Below are 19,526 nucleotides of genomic sequence, written 5' to 3'. Positions count from 1 at the left end.
TTTGGGGTCCTTAGGGACTAGTAAAGCGCTATATAAATACAGGCCATTTACCATTTTACCATTGCCATAGCTAAATCAGTACCAATCGATAATCTCTAAGGTAGTGAGTTTTGTTGTGTTATCCTTTTAGAGTGAACAAAACACTAAACACAAAACTGAAGGGAAGAAGACGGAGAAACTTGATGCTAATGTATCTCTAAAATTTGGAATACAATTTGTCAGTGTAGCCAGTCATTTATTTGAGTGGTTCGGTGTTTTCATTGGCCGCCATTTAGCGGATATCAGTCTTTTTTTCTTCCTACACCCAAAGATGCCTGACCTGTGAACCTGACTTATTACACATTGAACAACAGTGTTAAAATCCTGGCATCAATCCACTTCCGGTCATTCAGAAAGTTGAATTTTCTTCCAGAAAGCTGCTCTTCTTCAATATTTCATGACACAAATGAATACAAGTTGAACCCCAGCCTTTACTGAGACTCTGCTTTGAAATTTCCCTGGAGAAAAGGCGCAGGCTGCACACCTCGCATAATAAAACACATGGTTTATTATCAATATGATAGAAATGAAATCACTGGACAATTAGAAGCATGTCTACCCATCATCAGCACCATGACAACAGCTCTATAAGAACAGGAAAAACACTGGATGAGTCCTGTCCCCCAAACGGCTCACAAAGGTCAAATCACAGATTAATAGGCCTACTCCAAAATAGCTGGCGCACCTATTTACACAACCATCCATTTAAATTAATATAAATAAATATTTACACACATAAATTAACACCTCTCCTCCTCTCCTTCCTCTTGTGTTAAATAACCAGACAACCCTGTTTCACATATAGATTGCTCATCACCCAATCTCACAATGCTTTTTCTGTGTGAAGACAAACACACACACACAGACAAGCACACACTCACTCAGGCACACAGACACAATGTTGTTTGTTGGCTGCTCACAGCATCTCAGTCTCACAGGATGCAGGCAGGGGGAGCGAAATGAATGTAACACAGTAACCACCATGTCCTCAGGGGAATGAAAAGAACGTAACACAGATGAAAAATCCCTCTGTGCTCTCTGACACTGGCCCACGGGTGTCTTCCTCTGCCTTTTTCTCTCTGCCGAGCCTTCCCCTTCCTCCTCCACCTCAGCCCCGTGCGTGGCAGGTCAGTCGCAGGGGTGTAAAGCTAGAAGTAACGGTGTAACGCCTCTGTCTGTGTGTCTGCCTCCTTCTCAGCTCTCGATCATCACTCCCCTCCTTCTCCTGCTTCATTTCCGCTGCTTCTCCTCTTTGTCGCCGGTCTTGCCAGCATCCCCGTGCCGGTTGTTGGGAGGGTTGTTGAGAAACATCTTGTCGAGTCCTTTGAGAGCCTCGGTGAGGTAGTTCTGCAGGGCGGTGAGTGCAGCGCAGATGGCGGGCGAACCAAAACCATGTGTGATTAAGGAGAAGTGGGAGAGGCAGCTCTGGATGCCAGGCTCCAGGATGGGGGTGGGCCTTGAGTTGCCCAGGGGAGTCCTGTCCTGGGCCAGCAGGTCTGTGAACTCCTTACACAGCTGTCTGCAGGAGAGAAGACACAACAAGACGTCAGGAGGGAGCTCTGCATCATCTTAGGCTTTCCCCAAAAGGGTTTTTGGAAAGCTGATATATGACAAATAACTGCCAGTTTGCTGTCATTAAAACAAAACACTGATGATTTATTCAGGATTTCCTCAAGAAGGTTATTAATGACAAAGCTGACACAAAATGCAGAGCAGACAACATCATATTAAAAATCTCTAAAAGCCAATATTCGAAAATTACCACACAGGCACAATAAAGAACATCCCTCAGAGCCCAAGACTTCCTTGGGCCCCAAAACATTAGCTGCACATAATTAGATTTGAATTTTGATTATTGAAATTCTTTGTAGGCATTTTTAACACTAGAACTTTATAAAGTAACTAACACTTTACCTGATCCTACAGTACTTAAGACTTTCTGAGTCCCATTCCAGATGTAAATTGTGCAGGCATGCCTAATTGCAAAATGTAACTAAATGTCCCCCAAGAGCAGACTGAGAGCTTTCTCAGTGACAGTGAGGGAATTTTGTTGCATTGATTGCAGACTTTCCTCCAGCTCTTCTGGAAACCGCAGTGAATACAATCAGTTCATATGCTGGAATCACATGTTGCTATTTCACAGTTCAGTGTTTACAAAAAGAAACAAATTGACTCAAATCTCCATGCTGGTTTGACTTTCACATTTTTGGAAAATCATGCCCTGTAGCTGTGGTTCTCAAACTGTGGGTCATAAAACCACAGCAGGTGGGGCGAGGAAGAGGGGGGGGGGGGGGGGGGGGGTGGTATGAAACTAATTTCATTGTTGAGTTTGCTGACACAATTGTGCAGTGTTTTATCAAACTAAAATTCAAGTTGGATCATTTTTTATTTTTAAAAGTGTGGGGTGGAGAGTGTGATTCCTCCCCCCCCCCCCTCCCCAGCTTTTGAAAGGGGCACATCAAAAAAAAAAGTGGGACAACCACTTCCCTGTTGAAACACAGCTCAAAGACAGTAATGTTGGAGGCATGAATGCTAAACTGCAATGTTAGTTTTAGACTTCCCTAAAATGAAAGCAATACCACTCAAACTAAAACTGCTTGCAGAATAGAGCGCTGTGCACCGAGTAGGCTGCATTAAGTTTTCAGCAGTTTAGTAGACGGCTGAAATAATGCAAAGCAAGCTGTATAGATGCGAACTTGGAAAAGACCCCCAAAATTATTCAGAACAGTTCCAAAACCCAGACTAATGAAATTCTTTAGCAGGTCCTAAAGGCGGCACAGCTCTACCCACCTTTCCAGAAAGGAAAGAATACATAAAACAGCTCATTTTATAATTTGAAAAATTGAAGCTTATTTTAAAATGAAACGCATTGGAAGAGGAAGATGATTGTGTGTGTGTGTGTATTTTTTAAAATTCCATTCAGTATTATTTATTTAGAACAAATTGATAGTAGCCATCATTAGTGTTGCGTAATCATATCCCTCTAAATTGAAATTTACAGTTTTTGTTTTGTTTTGTTTTTTTGTCACTAAATGTTTAGACTCAGAGAACATTTTTCAAAAGCTAAATTCACATATTTCCATAGTATGAGGATGAAGGCTAAGGTTACTTATAATCTCTCAGAATGACCTAAACGTCACAGAGTAATGTTATATATTAAAAACCTCATGACCTCACAGAGAAAAACCCACCACTCTGACGACTCCCTTTTGATTGTGTTCAATGAATAAACTTAACAGAACAAAAATTAACCGTATTATGACTTAAGGGGAAAAAAAATCCTGCTTATACCTTTTTTTTTTTTTAACTCTTTCTTTTTTTCCCCAGTGCTCCCCCCGTGAACCCTTACATATTTTCTTTCAGTTTTGCCTTGTTTAACTCTGTTTAACTCTCATGAACAAGGCATGAACATAAAAGCAGTCTGTGATTAACACCTGCACCTGGAGACAGGGAGAGCACGAGTTCAGTTCTAGCATGGGTGTTTGTGTTTTTATGTATATTACAAGCATTTTACCATTCCCATTTCCCTATTTTTGTAGAGAAGATAAACATTTTCTTCCTAACTACTTTTGACACTTAAAGCATGTATTGAATTTACATACAATTCAGTACAATTGAATTGTATGTAATTCAATCATTCTCAAAGATCAGTCATTCTGATCTATGAGGATGTGAAATACAGTGATATAGCAGAACCCAGAGAAACAAGGGTAATTTCAAATATTGCATATTTCCATAATGGAGAAAATGCATACCCCTTCAGTGAAAATAATGCAAAAATCATCCGATTAAGAGTTTTCTAAATGAATAACTAATATTTAGATATAAGAATGTGTGGTTAGTAACATGGATCTTAATTTTTCATTGGATTTCAAGTGCAACTGTAAAAGAAAATAACCTATTCACCTAGTTCTCCTTGTTAAATCATCCCCTGGTTTTAGGCTCACATTTTAAATTCAAGAGACCTCCTTCTCCCTCTTCCTCCCCCCTTTCACAGATTCATACTTGCACAGCCCGTGCGCACACACCCTGTAAGCGGCCTAAGGGCAGAGCTCCAGCAAATGAGTGACAGGCTGTGCAGGCCGAGCCCAGCTGGGGTTAGGGGAGTAGAGAGGAGAAGCCGCCACCCCGGGCTACACTCAAGGCTCTCGCTGTTGTTTTCTGACGACTTGAAACACTCCACTGCTAAATAATGAATTTCTAACAGGCAGCACTGATGCACAGTATTGGAACAGGTTTCAATCTGAGCATCAGACATCCACCACCAAACACATTGTACATACTGAGCACCACACAAACACACACTCACACACACATAGACGGACAGATGGTTTATGCAGGCTAGCAGACAACAACACTTATGCAAGCTAAAAATATAAGCTTCCTGAGTGGAGGACTTTTATAAATTAATTTCAAATCTTCAACACTTATTTAGAAAAAAAAAACCTATCTTGCCCATGTGCACTCAGAAGAGCCTTAATTAAATTCCAGGATCTCCTAATTATTAATAAAAAATATATCAGTACAAGTAACTTTACATTAGTGCAAATAAAACAGATTATCTCTAAGACCAGAAACTGAGGTCAGATATAGAAACATCAGGGTTTGTGTTTATAGGCTGTGTTAATAGTGCCCCACCTCACCTCAAGATTATTCTGTGAAAAAGCTGCTTGTAAGGAAGCTAATGTGTGCACAATTTGTCCTGATAAAAAGGGTAAAACTGATGTCTTGTTAATTTTGGTTTAGATTCTTGGCTTTATTTTAGCTCATTTCTCAAATACTTGACCTGACTTTAACTGCCCTGTTTTTTCTGCATTGCAGTTTTTTTTCCCCCAGTCAGCCATTTAAATACAAGTTAGATATAGTTCAGTGGGTTTCATTAAAAAAATATCACAATTTCCTCTCCAAATGCCACTAAGGCAGAGTGGACTATAGGATAAGGCACAGAGTATAGCAGGGGTTCACACCCTCTGGGTTTCTTAAAATGGACCATAAAGACCTCAGGAAATGAGACTGGCCTTAATTTCATAATAATTTAATTCTCCCTAAATGTACCTATTTGCAGAAAGTGATTGCCCTGTGCTATTCAGAATGTATGTGTAAATGTTATGCAATTTCAATGGACAACAAAACACAAGGACAACCGAAATGCTACCAAAAGGCAGTAATGATGTGTAAACCTTGTCTAATGGGAAAAATCTGAAACATTTAAATTGCAACAAGAAGTCTGAATTAGAAGCATCTGAGACATATTGGACTTTTAAAAAACCCAAACATTTAACTTTATTTCTCTTGTTGCTCTTTTGTTGTTTGTTGGATTTTTACTCCTTGTTTTTTTGCTGACTTGAAGTATTGCAAGGTGGTTTAGGGCCCAGTCTTTCTGACACCTTACTTTCAACAATGTCCTGCTGTGTCTGAATGTGTCCTAATACTAAAAAAGCCATTTGAATTATAATTCAGCATTACGTTCTCGCACTTCAATCCCATCATCATCCTCCATCCACTTCTATATGATGCAGTGCAGACAGTCTATATCCTGTATGAGAGAAAACACCCATAAAGGCTATGAGAGAACAGAATCTAATCAAACGCTCCATCAAACTCACTTTGTCGCCAGCAGCATGTTTTTCCGTGTGTGCAGCTCGTTGGGGTCCGCGTGCTGGCGGTTGAGGTACTCGCTCACGGCTTTGGTGGGAAACTCCGTCTCGCAGATGTAACCGAAATCCCGAGCCAGGTGGACCGCTTCACCTGTGGGGGAAGGTATTAGATGTCTTATATATTGCAACTGTAAATATAAGTATAAATACAAACGAACAAGATCTTTCGGTTCACGAGATACTGGCTTCAATTAAAGTATGAGTATTGTCAGGTGTCATTTAATTATTCATATGATCATTTTTTAACTCATTAACGTCACTGACAAAAAGCCGTATCTTTTTAGGCAGAACCCTTCCACAGCTGTCCTCTCAGCTGACTCAAAAACACTTAAACTGTTTTAAGTTTTTTATTTTTTATTTTTATCATGTAGACTAAACATTAGTACCTTTTACTTGCTGATTAATATTCAAAATGATCCACTTTATTTTGGGTTATACTGTACAGGCACGAATAAAACATTCGTGCAGTTTATATATTTAAAAGTAAGTCGTCATCACTCAAAAGAAATACTTTCTTTAAAAAGTAAATTCACGTTACCTGTTTTTAGTAAGACACAGGCACTCGGTCTATATGTTGGTGTAGCCAAAGGCATGGGCCCAACCTCCAGTCTTTAATCCGTTAATTTAGCAGCCTCAAACACATCTATCGGTAATGAATATTTCCCTGGCTACATTTTAACAGACATTTTATGAATAAAGGCGCATTTTCACGCATGACTTTTATAATCCCAGATTTTTGCAATTCATATATTTTTTCTCGAGTTTTCACATGATAGAAACTTTTTTAAAAAAAGTTATTTTTTTCTTATATATTTTTTTGATAAATGACACTATATTGAGTTGTGCTCATAGCCAGAAATCCGGTTACAGGGAGTTGTGGCGGTGTAAGGGGAAAGCAGAAGGGGAATCCTGAAACTCTTGAAAACAATAATAAAAAAATAAAATAAAAATAAAGATTTGGCTTTTATCACCAAAAAATGAGTCGGTTACCTTCCACGAGTGATGTTAGTAGTGTGACATTGGCAGCTTTGCGTCTCCCAGCAGGTAGATTCAGTCCAATCTTCTCCAGCTTTTCTCTCAGGCATTTCCCACCGTTTTTAGACTTTGCTCTGCAGAAAAAAGGAGGAAAGCATATGAACTGTATTTAAAGTAAAACTTACGGCGCACACATGTTGGCGAAATGTCATAAATCGCTCCAAATTAACAAACAATATTTTAATATGTGCTCTGGACAACATTTATTTAGCTTGATCTCGTCTACCAGTTAATGTTAAAAAAATCTATATGGCATAGCTTTTCATGCTTCTCATAGTCTCATTAATAACTGCTCCTGCAAATTAAATGCACACAAGTTTTTTCCTCATAGTTTCTAGAGGTTATTCCTGAACTCCACGTTGTGCGTCAACATGCTTTAAGGCTACATCCGTACCTTCTCAACACGCCCCCCAACAAGGAGGCGTTGAGGCACTCGGGCGGGGACAGTCTCCTCTGCACTTCACCTACGGTCACTTTATACTTTGAAGTGGAGCTGAGCAGCGACAGGCGGCCTGGTACCGAGCAGAACACCTCGTTTATGTTCACGGTCACTCCTCCGATCAGCCCGTCCTTACCGAGCATCAGGGAACCCACGTTCTTGGGTGGCATGGGGACTGAAAGAGGAAGGTTAGAGTGGATTTCTTGCATAACGTGCTTTCACATTCAGGGGGCACAAGTTTGAAATCTTTACATCACTCCTCTGTGCCAAAACTTTGCTCAGTGAGACCACGCGCGCAGGGGGCGGCCCTGGCCTAATGAAGCGCCCACGTGCCGGGCATTTGCTGTTATTTAATGTCGCGCGACATTCTCATTACAGCGTTATCGATTGTTGATTGGCTCACGTTCTCAAATCGCATTAACCACCTCCCTGTCTTTTCTCCACGGCCGGTTTAACACCCACCAGCAGCACTTGATGCTTCTTCATCCCGCGCGCTAATGCTCTTGTTAATGTCGTGAAGTAAAGGGGAAACCGCCAGCCAGCCTGCCTCGTGGATGCGCGCATATAAGGGCCAGTGCGAGGGGGTTTTGATGGCTCCACGGGGGATAATGCCGCAGATTAGCTCTAAACGAGCTCACGAGATCTCCGTGAGCGATGCCATTTATTACATCAGCGGCTTAAATGCCCCGCGGGGAGCTCAGTCACTCAACATCCCGTAACTAAATCACCGCACATCATCAGAGCGGCAGCGTGGCAGCCTGTCAGCGACACACTGCCTGATAGTCAATATACCAGGGTCGTTACCTCGGCTTCAGACTCCTCATCCCGGCCCCCAAAATACGAGAAACTCCATGAATAGACTCGGCGAGAACGCCTTTTCCAGTTAAGGTCACAACCATACTGATCATGACATTTCCCGAGGGACTGGGCCGGAGGTTACACACATATCCATACAATAAATCATTATAATTCATAAGAACCTATCCAAATATCCCAGGAGTGAAGAAACCCAAATAAATTGTCTTGAGAATAGAGCGCGCGTATTTCCTCTTTCCACCTGTGATATTCTTCAATTATTACTATATATATATATATTTTTAAAGTAAGGCCACATTGCCCAGAGAACAGAGATGTGTGTCTTTGTATTAAAGAGAGAATGTGTGTTTCTACCTTTCTTTATCACTGATTGATCCAGGATGCTCGTCCCGTTGGTGTCATCAGCGGTCTGTTTAAAAAAGAGAGAAGATAAATGCAAAACATTCAACCCTGTTGTACACAAAGTTAACCAGTGATTTACCTGACAAGCCTCAATCACACAGTCCAGCAAAAACAAAAAAGAAAAAGAAGAAAAAGAAAAAATATTCATGTAAGGTTTCAAAAGGAGGGGGCGGAATACACGTTTGAGCTATTTGTTTTCAGACATCGGTCCAATCTAGCTCATAATGCAGTGCTTTCATTCATCACGACGTGGTTAGAAGCAGCTATTCCCACACATTCAAACCCCCATCATTCATCAGTGTCATTCATCATCTTGCCAAATAAATTGTTAAATAGACCGGGTGTTGTCACGAATGCGTCACAGCCAAATACAAAGAAACAAATATGCAAAAACAAATTTATATGGGGGTTAATAAATGCAAAACACAAACACGGAAAGCCCGAAATGAGAATCTATTGTGGAGGTTAAATGGCAAACAATTCGTGATGGCTGTGCCCTGAGGGGGGAAACGAGTAGAAAATGAAAATCCTACACAGCTTTACAATAAACCTTTTTCACTAAGTCTTTAGTATCTCACTCTGTGAATTTATAGCGTTTTAGCAGCAAAGCAAGACTCTAAGAAAGGAAATAAACAGCAAGTAATAATAATAATAATAATAATAATAATAATAATAATAATAATAATAATAATAATAATAATAATAATAATAATACATATTGCGTTAAAAACGAAAGTAAAAAATATTCTTTACTTTGTTATAATTTAATGTCATTTAATCTGCGTAATTTGTTATCGTCTTTGAAAACTATGTCTAACGTGTTAAACTATGTTAAAATGAAATTTTAAATAAACCGCGAGGAACATTTAATTTACTGCCTAAAGCCAGATTTATGATGCTTTATTTGCAAACACATGTTTCTCTTTTGATTTAAAAAAAAAAAGTCTTTCTTGGGTATCTCAAGTCTTTTTTTTTTTCTTTTCTTTTTTTAAGCTTTGAGCCATCCGTTTGGCTACAGCTGCTGTGAGCATCCAGCCCTGAGGGAGCTGCCCCAAGTTCACTGACCTTAACTCTAAAGGCACGAGAGTCATGCGTAGACAATGAACAAGACAACTGTCAACATATATCCTTTCTTTTCTTCCAGTGAAAATTGGTTTCCATTTTATTTATTGCTTATTTTTGGGTGTTGTAAATGTGTCTGTTTTAGTTCAATTGAAGTGTTTTTGTTGTCAGGGGAAATGGGGAAATTCACCGTTATAATGCACGTTGTTTATATCTACAAACTATGAACTATTCAATAAATTGTGAATAAAAGTAGGGCGAATTTTCTCCTCGATGGTTCAAATCTGAGGATTTGCCATTGTCTGCCTGTTCTTAAACATGATTTCTTAAAATTATATGACATAATTGGAGCAGGAAAATCTGAAATTATGTTATATGTGCATTCAATCTCTGCAAATCTCAGCTGTGCCTTTAACTTACCGGAATATCCTCCATACCGTGCAGCCCGTGTAGCAGTCCGTCTCCCATACCAGGCTCCAGTCCGGGGTGAGCGGAGTGAAGAAGCACATCAGGCCGTCTTACACCTCCGTAGTCCCGCCGTGGGTCCAACCCGGATAGCTGGGGCAGCGAGGCCCGAGGCTGCGCCAGCAGAGCGGAGCTCTCCATCCGGTCCCCCGTGGGGTCTTGCCGCTGACGGGCTCCCCATGCTCCCTGTTGGCTCTGGTGCAGGGAGTTCAGGGAGTATGGGTCGCTGACGTGGGAGTACGGATCCTGGCTCTGGTAGTGAGCGAGCGGCTGGTACGGCGGAGGAAAGTACGGCGGCTGGAAGTCCGAGGAAGGCGCGTGAGACAGCGGTGGCGCGCTGGAGTAGGGTCCCGCATGCGACACTGAACCCAGCTGGGACAGCCGCGAGCTGTGGCTCGAGACACCGTCATGCCGGTCCTTGAACAGGATGCAGAAAAGAACAGAAAAAATTGAACCAGTTGTAGAACTGGAAGTACAATTTAAAGAAACGAAGGCCCAAGATCATTTTGCAAATTGCCTCTGGTGATGTAGCCAAAGAAGCCTAACTGGCACTGAAACTCCTGAACAAAAACACATAAGAGCCTGGAGGAAAAAAATGTCACAGCCTAAATTAAACTGTCTCACAACTAAAAACCTGCCAGCCATATCTACGGGGTTTACCGTTTGCGTAAACGAATTCTGAAATACTCTGAAGAAAACTCACCGCGGTGGAGTAAGGATGAACTAACATCTGTAAACCTTCTGCCGGTGTATCACAAGCGGGTTCACGGTAGAATAGCGGTGTAGGACGGAGCGTGTAGGGCCGATACAGCCAAAATCATCCCAGGTAAGAATGAAGAGTATCTGCAGGCACGGCCCGATCTACAACACCATTCAGAACCTTCCTCCGCCCGGAGCTGCCACCGCTCTGAGTGTGAGCACCGAGCTCCCTCCTCTACCCCCGGTATACGGTGTAATTGTTATTCATGACTGAGACTTACAGGAATATTAATGTGCGCGAGGCAGGGGACTGGCGACACATGGAGCGTGAAGCCTTTCGCGCAACCGTGAGTGACGTTGAAATTCCGTGGAGAGCCGAAACGACGCGCGAACAGCAGGAGATTGAAAGAGGACTCTCTCTCGCAGGAGAAAACGAACAGGGTATCCAGACCCGTGAGGAATCCTCTGTCACATAAAATACCGCTCTGGGGCCCCTTTATATATAAAAGCTGACGCAATAAAGCGCACTTTCTTGCCAGTGGAGACACTTTTGCGCAAATAATTTCTGTGCAAACAGACTTTTTACGTTAAAGAAACCAATAGAAGACAATATGGCAATAAAAACAGGCCTTGTTGGGTCGACTATGAGACGATTAACAACAGGTTTTCAAGTTCTCTTCCAGCCGGGTTAGTCAACGCCAAACAAAGCGGAAATGCATCCAATAAAGCAAAAAAAAAAAAGAGAGAGAAAAGAACTTTGAGCTGACGCACAAACCCACAGTAACCGCAAAAGAGCGCATTAGCCACTTTCAGATTTTACTCTGACTTTTCACCCCAACTTCACCCCACCACACTCACACTCTTGAAATTTTAAGGCAGCTCAAGTCATATTGCAGCTGCCAACCGAAAACAAACGCACACCCGAGACAAGGCAGGACGCGTGAGGGGCTCGTGTGAACTCAGAAGCAGCGATTAAACTTTGCATTGTAGACCGTTCAGCCTCTCCTCTTTGCCCTCTTGGGTGACTTGTTTAACAACATTATAGCCTCCCCTCCCTCGCGCCGTGGGAGAAAAACCATGTGTGGCACGAGACAAGGGCTTCCCACCGGGCTCAGCCGAGGGGCCTCGCGAGCTATACCCTTTCTTCGTCTGCTTTGTGCTCGAGCCCATTCAGCGCGAGCCGGGGCAGCGTTTTCGCCCCCGCGCGCGTCGTATTTCTCACTTTTTCTTTCTCCTTTCCCCTCACCGTTTTTTTAAAATGATTGTTCTGGGATCAAAGCCAAGTCATTTACATACTCCATAGGCTACACATCATCACCCTGCTCTGACACAGCGGTTCTCCACCTTATTTGTCTTTCGCTGTAATTTAAAAATGTCAAAATGAGCTTTTCATTAGTTACTGGGTCACGTTGAGGTCCTGGGAATGAGCTTATAGTCCTTGCACCTTATTATTTTTTTATTATGTTAAAAAAGATATTTAGATTGCTTTAAATATTAATTTACCCCAAAGCCCAAAGTAAAATCTGACTGATTACAGCCCTCATGTAGGCAGTGTCACATATCTTATGTACCCAAAACTGAACACTGCACCACAGCGACAAGCACAGCTTAAAATAATGTGAGCACTTGAAATCATTTCAGCACAAATTAATCCGTTTTATGCCTGAATAAATCTGTCATGTGCCAAATGGTTCTCCAATTCATATCCACAGTCATCGCAACATGAATACGAGGCCTTAAAGCCTCGTGGAAAACACTTCACTCAACAGCATCCAACAAATGAACTCCAAAAGCATGTCTAGTAACTTCATTTAGTCTATTTCCCCCGAGTCACAAACAGCTGGACGGTAACGTTACCTCATAAATATCTTCATACTTGACATTCTCAACTAGTTTCCACAGCATGGTCGCTTCTCCGGTGTCGGTAAACCGAATGCAGCCAAGTGAAGAAGGGATGCCTCAACTCTCTCTCTCTCTCTCCCTCTCTCGCTCTCGCTCTCTCCCTCTCCCTCCCTCCCTCCCTCCCTCCCTCCGCCCTCCGTACCTTCAGACAGGCTTTCTGAATGGGGAACCCCTGTATGGAGTCCACTGCTGTAACATTATATAATAATAATAATAATAATAATAATAATAATAATAATAATAATAATAATAATAATAATAATAATAATAGGGCAGGTTAAAAGCAGCAGGTAACTTTAATACACGAGTGTGGTGTGTATCTTCGTACACACAGCACTGAACCACATATAGATTGTTTACTTGTTGGACACTTATGCAACTCTTATGCATTGTTAGATTTTTTTTTGTACCTTGACTTTCATCTCTTTCACTGTAAATGTTTGTAATCATATGTGATAAAAAAAAAACAACGAAATTAAATAAATAAAAATGATTAATTAGGTCGTTATCTAATGGAGCACTAATGGGATACTTAGTAGATTTCTACATACACATGTGACAATGCGATAAAGTTTAATTTTTTTTCTCAACATTTCTTTTGCATCTATTTCGTAATATTGCTTTACATAAAACATACCCTTAAAATCCATATATTTATGTCTTTTACTGTGAGTTAAAAAAAAAGATTTACATTATGATGCTATACGAAACAAACAAACGAACAAAAAAAATCCCAAAAACTGCAGTCTTCCTGAGGAGTTTCATGGCTCTAGGAATACATTTTCCAATGTTTCCTTCTGAGCCCCATTGGAGGCATGAACACCATCCTTCCAAAAATATGATGATGTTTCCTCAGAAAAAAGAAATCTCCAATGAGTTGATGGGTTGATATTTTTTTGTTGTTGGATATGTAAGATTTATGTCATTTTCACCAACATAAAACTGGTTGATCAGTGAGCTCTTGTGCCTTGCATTTGGTTTCCTTCACTCATCCATTTGAACTGTTCCCTCTGTACAGTTGCTTGCATTGGAGTGTTTATACTCTGCTATAGAAAGTTGTCTTTGCAGGTCACAAATAAACAGACCCAGCAACATGACTACAGTATAAGGCTAAAATCTGCACTAAAGCAAGAAGGATTTTTGCACATTCTCATAGAAATGGGCTGCCATGTTTTAGTTTTACTAACTGCTTTAAAAAAAAATTAAACTACAAGCCACATTTACTACTACATTAATACAGAGCCCTGTTCTGTGAAATTTAACTGCTTCGAATCACCAATTAACCAATTAACATGCAAGTCTTTGGACTGTGGGAAATCCACTCAGTGACTGGGAGAACATGCAAACTCTGCACCGATATGAACCAGAAACCTTCTTGTTGTGAGTGTTAACGACTAAACCACATCACCCACGGGGCAACAGAGCAGGGTTTAAACAACACCTCAAAAATTTTCAGATGTGGTCATTTATTGCACTGCTATTTAAATTTGGGTATGATGTGACACCATATACTCAGAAGTTCCCATACCATTGCCTTTTAGGGAAAAAGATTGGTTCTGATAAACAGTGAGGAAAAAATAAAGGAACAAAAATCTTTGGAATAATTACACATCCACGATTATGATAGAAATATACGAATAAGTTCCTGCTCAGCCTGTGTGATGTGTAGTTACAGGTGTGCTTTATATCGACCCAATCTGGGCACATTGCTGCCTGTAACAAGATCAGATGCTGCATAGTAAAAGGGACAGATCAGCTTTAATATGAGGCATGCTCAGTATGGATACAATTTTCCATTAGGTACTTCAAAATTATATTATCATCATGATTGACATTAACTAACACATTATGAATCACATCACCATCCCAACAAATCTGTTTTATGGTGTTTATGTGTCACTGTTAAAGATCTCACACTGGAAAACTTGTTGATTCGAGTTGTGAAAGCACTTTCTTTGTGGCACTAAATGAATATTGGGCATGATGGTAAACTGTGATTATGAGTTATTTTCTCATCCTCTTGCACAGCATCATGTGATGTGATGAAAGCAAAAAGGGTAGGACAGAAAATTATTCACTTTTTCTGTCAAAGCAAACACTTGCAGAGTGTGGACAGCACAAGACGGGTGATTCTGGTTTACCCAGTTTTAAGGCTTATTTGTGCACTGGTGATATGCTATGAATTCATAATTCCCTGGCTTGACAGATTTGAATTTGATACCATTTGTCTCCCTGTATTTTACCCTTCCATTTGTCTCCAGTCTGAACCAGTCAGTGTGAAATCCACCAGCTGAGCGACACACTGTTTTTTGTAACATTTGCACAGAATTCCTTATTAAATCCATAGTAAACAAAAATAATATTTGAAGCCAAGTTCAATTATAGCAGTCCCATGCTGTAACCCAAGAGAATTTGCCCAAGTGTGTGTAAATTGCTCCCCCTAGTGCCATTACACCATACATGCACTTTTTGTAATTCAAAAGACCTTTCATGGAATGCTGGATTTCTTCCTAAGATAAGGTTATGACTGCAAAGGAGAATTATTTTATATATAGCTGTTGTAAAATATGACTTTGGTTTAGCTGCAGTTCTTAAATCCAGTTCAAATGATGAGCTCATGAAGTTGTCTATATATGTCAGTGTACTGTCCTGGTACATGTATGTGTGTTTTCTCTGACATTGTTGCCACATTTGAGCTGATTTGATTCTTAATGCAATAAATAAAAACAATAATAATAATATTAAGGAAAAAAATGACACTGAGGATACCAGACATGAATGTTGAAGGAGCGCGGCTGTTCCTGTTTTCTCTGCAAGGCCTTGCTGCCAAAGATCTACCCATCTTTTTTTCTCTCTTTCTCTCATGCGCGCGCGCACACACACACACACACACACACACACACACACACACACACACACACACACACACACACACACACACACACACACACACACACACACACACACACACACACACACACTTACATGTGTATACAAACACACACATGGCAGGACATATGACTGTCAGCAGTAACAGATGTCCTGACAGTCTGGAAGTCTGGAGGCATAGTTGTGGTTGTTATCCTGCAGGGCTTTGACACACGATGTATCAGCATACATTACACAAATGCCACACTAATACTGCTTTATGTGCTCCCCACTTTTACAGGCAACTAAAAATCAGTGGCGTTTGTTTAATTTTGACTTCCTCTGAGCTTTCAGACAGGAGGATGGTTTGTTTGCTTCCACCTGTCTGGCCTGTTGTTTAGCTGTGCTGCAAGTTTGCACCTCTGTGAAGATGTTTCTTTCAACCTTTGGAATCATTCGAATCATTTTATAGGACAATGCACGCTTTGTGCCATAGTACCAAATCATATGAACACTCGTGCATTTACATAATTACATTAGGCTATTGTTGCTTGGGGAAAATTGGCATAATAAATATGAGGAATAACTGAGTATGATGCTTAAAAGTACGAGCGATTAAACTTCTCATCATTTAATTGTTTTCTGGCCACAAACAGTGAATGCGGTTAGAGGAATAGTCCACAGAGACGTTAATAATTGTCCCTTTATAGTTAAAAAGGAATGATGCAGAAATCAATTTATGCAATAAATATAAAATCAATAATGAACCTATGCTAATGGACCATTATAGGAGTTGTATGTTATGTCTTTAAGATGACTACACTTGGAAAAAAGTTATAGATTTTATTAGTATTAACTAGGATTACCATAATATTAACTTAGAAATGTCGTGTACTTATAGCTGTATTATGCAGTGCTATTTTCTTGGAGATACAATACTGTGCAAAAGTCTTGGGTCACCTTCATGTCTTATATTTTGTTAGTAAAATGGGAACTACGTGCAGCAATTTATTGAAACGTGCAAACATACAATAAGGCAAAACAGAGTTTGTAAAATTCTAACGAGCTGAAAGTCAATACTTGGTATGGACCACCTTTATTCTTCAACTCAGCCTGAACTCTCTTAGGTAAGCTTTCTTGTGATTTTTTTAAAGGAGTCTTTAGAAATAGTTCTTAAATAGTCTCCCAAGCTTCTTAAAGGACTTATTTGGATGTTGGCTGCCTTTTGTTCTGCTCTCTGTCGGCGTGATCCCACACGGCTTCATTAATGTTACTGTCTGGAGTCCAGGGAGGTCAGTCCATGACTGATGCTGCTTCACTCTGTGTATTTCTATCCAGGTATACTTTTATTGCATTGGCAGTGTGATTGGGATTACTGTCATGTTGATGGTATTGCATGGTGCATTAAAATCTGATGGTACTTTTATGTGTTCCATCAGATTTTGTCAAGATCTCCAACACCACAGCACATAACCATGACAGAACCTACGCTGTATGTTACAGATGGCTGTAGACACTCACACACTCGCACATTGATGGTGATTTGAACTAAATAGTTCAAATATGGGTTCATCACTCCATAAGAGTTGCTGCCACTGAATTTTATTCCAATTTTTGGCATACTTGGGCATACTTTTCTTCCTGTCGTCCTTCCTTATGGCTTCTTGGCAGTCACCGATCCACTGAGAGTATTTAATGAGGCTTTGGTGAACATTAGATATATCAACCAAAGGGCTAGATGCATCTAAAAATGTTGCTGTTTTTCCCCCTCCTTTTTGTCCTCCACTTGTCCTGTTTTCTCACATTTTTAAGGACACAATGAACACCATGCTGAGGTATATTTTCAGGATTTTGCCAATAGCTCTTCATGGGAATCAACTTGTTGGTGCACAAATACAGTTTTATGCCCGTCAAACGATGTTGTCTTTGGCATTTTCCATAGATTCCTTGAAATGCATTGGAACACACTTTTTTTTGTAACAACCTTCTAGTAACAAAGTGCAATACAATTTAAAACTGGTTATTTGCTAAGTTGTTTGTTATGTATAGACACAAAGTATTCATCCCTTGGTTGTTGTGATGTGGTGCTATATAAATAAAATTGAATTGAATTGAATTGAGTTGGGTACCTTTTTATGCTTGAATTCACAGGTCAAGAAATAACAAAAATATTCCTTTGAAAATGGTCAACGAGGACTGGACTGAAAATGAGTGAAAAAGCAGCCAATGTCCAAAGAAAACTTTAAAAGATCTTCAGAAAACCCAGAGAACTACTTTTAAAGATCCCTTTTAAAAATGTATGCATCTTTGGGTGTAAATTATTTTGAAACAGGAGGTGGCTCAAGCCTTTTGTAGTATTGTAGAATATTATAGAGAATTTCTTTGTAAAACTAATTCAACGCTGAAGGTGTCATCACAAGGGTTAAGAAAAAAAAAAATCAGATTTGGAGTTGCAGTTCATCTAGTGACCAATAGGTCGCACTAGAACACCACAGAAAGCAAGTGATGGGGCACTATGAAGCAACATGAATAGCTGGATTCCGGTTTGATTGATAAACCATCTGAACAAAGATTGAAAATGTGGACTCAGGTAAAGGTTCTGAAGAAGAAAGCATATTTTTTAATGACCAATTATCATCAGATTTACACTTTTTAAAAATACACTTTCAACTGGACAACCAGACACAACAGGCTCAAGGTTTCCTCCAAAGTAACATAAGAAAACAATATTATTCAGCCGGTAGGTTCGCTTCTGTTTTGGGATACTCACTGCTGGCAACATGGTTTAGTCCAGAAAAATGTCAAACAAATCATAACAATGTTCAGACATGAGTAATGATTTAAGTAATAATTAAGCAGGAATTGTTGCATTTTTTAGGAGACAGGAAACATAAAAAATTGCATCTTTCATCAAAAGACACAAGTTCGCATTCCCTCAAACATATCCACCAGTCCTTTATGCCTCCCAGGATCTGGCAAATGGAAGTAGATCATCATTTCATGGAAAACAGGGTGCTCTGTCTGGTGTCTTGTAGTCCTAAATGAATTGCAGTAGCTCATGAGGTGTGTGTACTGTGCACCTGACTGGCAGTGATGGGGACAGTAAGTAGGACGGTAGCAGAGCAGAAAAGGCCTGGGACTGAACAGGATCAGGACAGAGGAGGAAGAGGTTTTAGCAGCGAATCTGGGGAAGAAGAAGAGGTGGAGGAGGAGGTTTATAGCTTCAGAGACTGGAGAAATGGGGCTTAGAAGTTAGCAGAGTTTGGTATTCGTGACTGTGGGGCTCACTCAGCAGGAGTTATAGTCCCACTGAGACCTCAGACAGTCTAATTCATCCCCATATAAATGGCTGTATTCATTGCATGCTTTTCTGGTTGGGAGATGTACACTTTTAGTGTGTTCTGCATATTAAACATTACTGCATGTAAAAGATCAGAATTGCAGTGAGATTAACAGTAAAAATAAAAAGAGCGTATATAAATCACAAAATAAACAACACGCCACACTGAAGGCTGAAGAGCAGAGTAGTAAAACAGACACTATACTCTAATTCCTTATGTGGTGATAACTGAGTGTTGCATTGTAACACGATCAATAGCCTGTGTGAATTATGCATCAGCTGCCCCATCACATTATGCATTGCTGTTGTCAGGCTTGTGATTCATTCTAGTCCGTTTTTCAATTTACAGAAACTCCGGCAGAGGCAACGTATCGATTTCATTTTCCAGCTAATTTTGATCAAGCTGTTCATTATTCTGATGTTGGGTCAGCGAGGACGTCTTTCTCAGGGATTACATGTTTATCACGCAGCGCAATAACAAACAAAAGTGAGATTAGGTTGTGACGTCCGAGTGTATATTTGCATATGTGTAGCTGCCTGGGTGTGTAGGTGCATATAGTATATACTTCTGTCCCTCAGATGAGCTGCAGCAAACATCAAAGAACCAGTTCAGAAACCGGCTTTGTTTCATAGACATTTCCCTCTTACACCTTTGTACACACTGCAACCGAGTACCATGAGTCTGATTTTATATCACACTGATTCTTCTGTATCAGCTGCTTACGTGACTGATGTTCCTGATGTTGCTGAGATTGAAAACAACTGAAACATGTCACTCCAAAAACAAGACAGTAGGATCTGT

At 40.3% G+C, this 19,526-nt stretch overlaps 1 protein-coding gene across 2 annotated transcripts; it reads right to left on the bottom strand.

The window, feature by feature from the left end:
• Positions 1-527: 527 nt before the first annotated feature.
• tfap2b (transcription factor AP-2 beta) lies at positions 528-12,557 on the bottom strand. 2 transcript variants are annotated; one of them, XM_026143167.1, is made up of 7 exons: positions 12,472-12,557; positions 9,871-10,332; positions 8,341-8,395; positions 7,126-7,345; positions 6,687-6,805; positions 5,646-5,787; positions 528-1,558 (listed from the first exon to the last, which is right to left on the bottom strand). In XM_026143167.1, the coding sequence occupies exons 1-7, from the start codon at positions 12,517-12,519 to the stop codon at positions 1,270-1,272; spliced, it is 1,335 nt and encodes a 444-aa protein (XP_025998952.1). In that variant the 5' UTR covers positions 12,520-12,557; the 3' UTR covers positions 528-1,269. The 2 variants fall into 2 exon arrangements, with proteins under 2 accessions (XP_025998952.1, XP_025998953.1); XM_026143168.1 differs by lacking the exon at positions 12,472-12,557 and adding an exon at positions 10,619-12,444.
• Between the last annotated feature and the right edge of the window lie 6,969 nt (positions 12,558-19,526).

This window comes from Astatotilapia calliptera, chromosome 15 (assembly GCF_900246225.1).
Source record: "Astatotilapia calliptera chromosome 15, fAstCal1.2, whole genome shotgun sequence".
NCBI lineage: Eukaryota > Metazoa > Chordata > Actinopteri > Cichliformes > Cichlidae > Astatotilapia > Astatotilapia calliptera.
The sequence above is the reverse complement of the archived record's forward strand: the minus strand, read 5'-3'. Positions and strand labels throughout refer to the sequence as shown.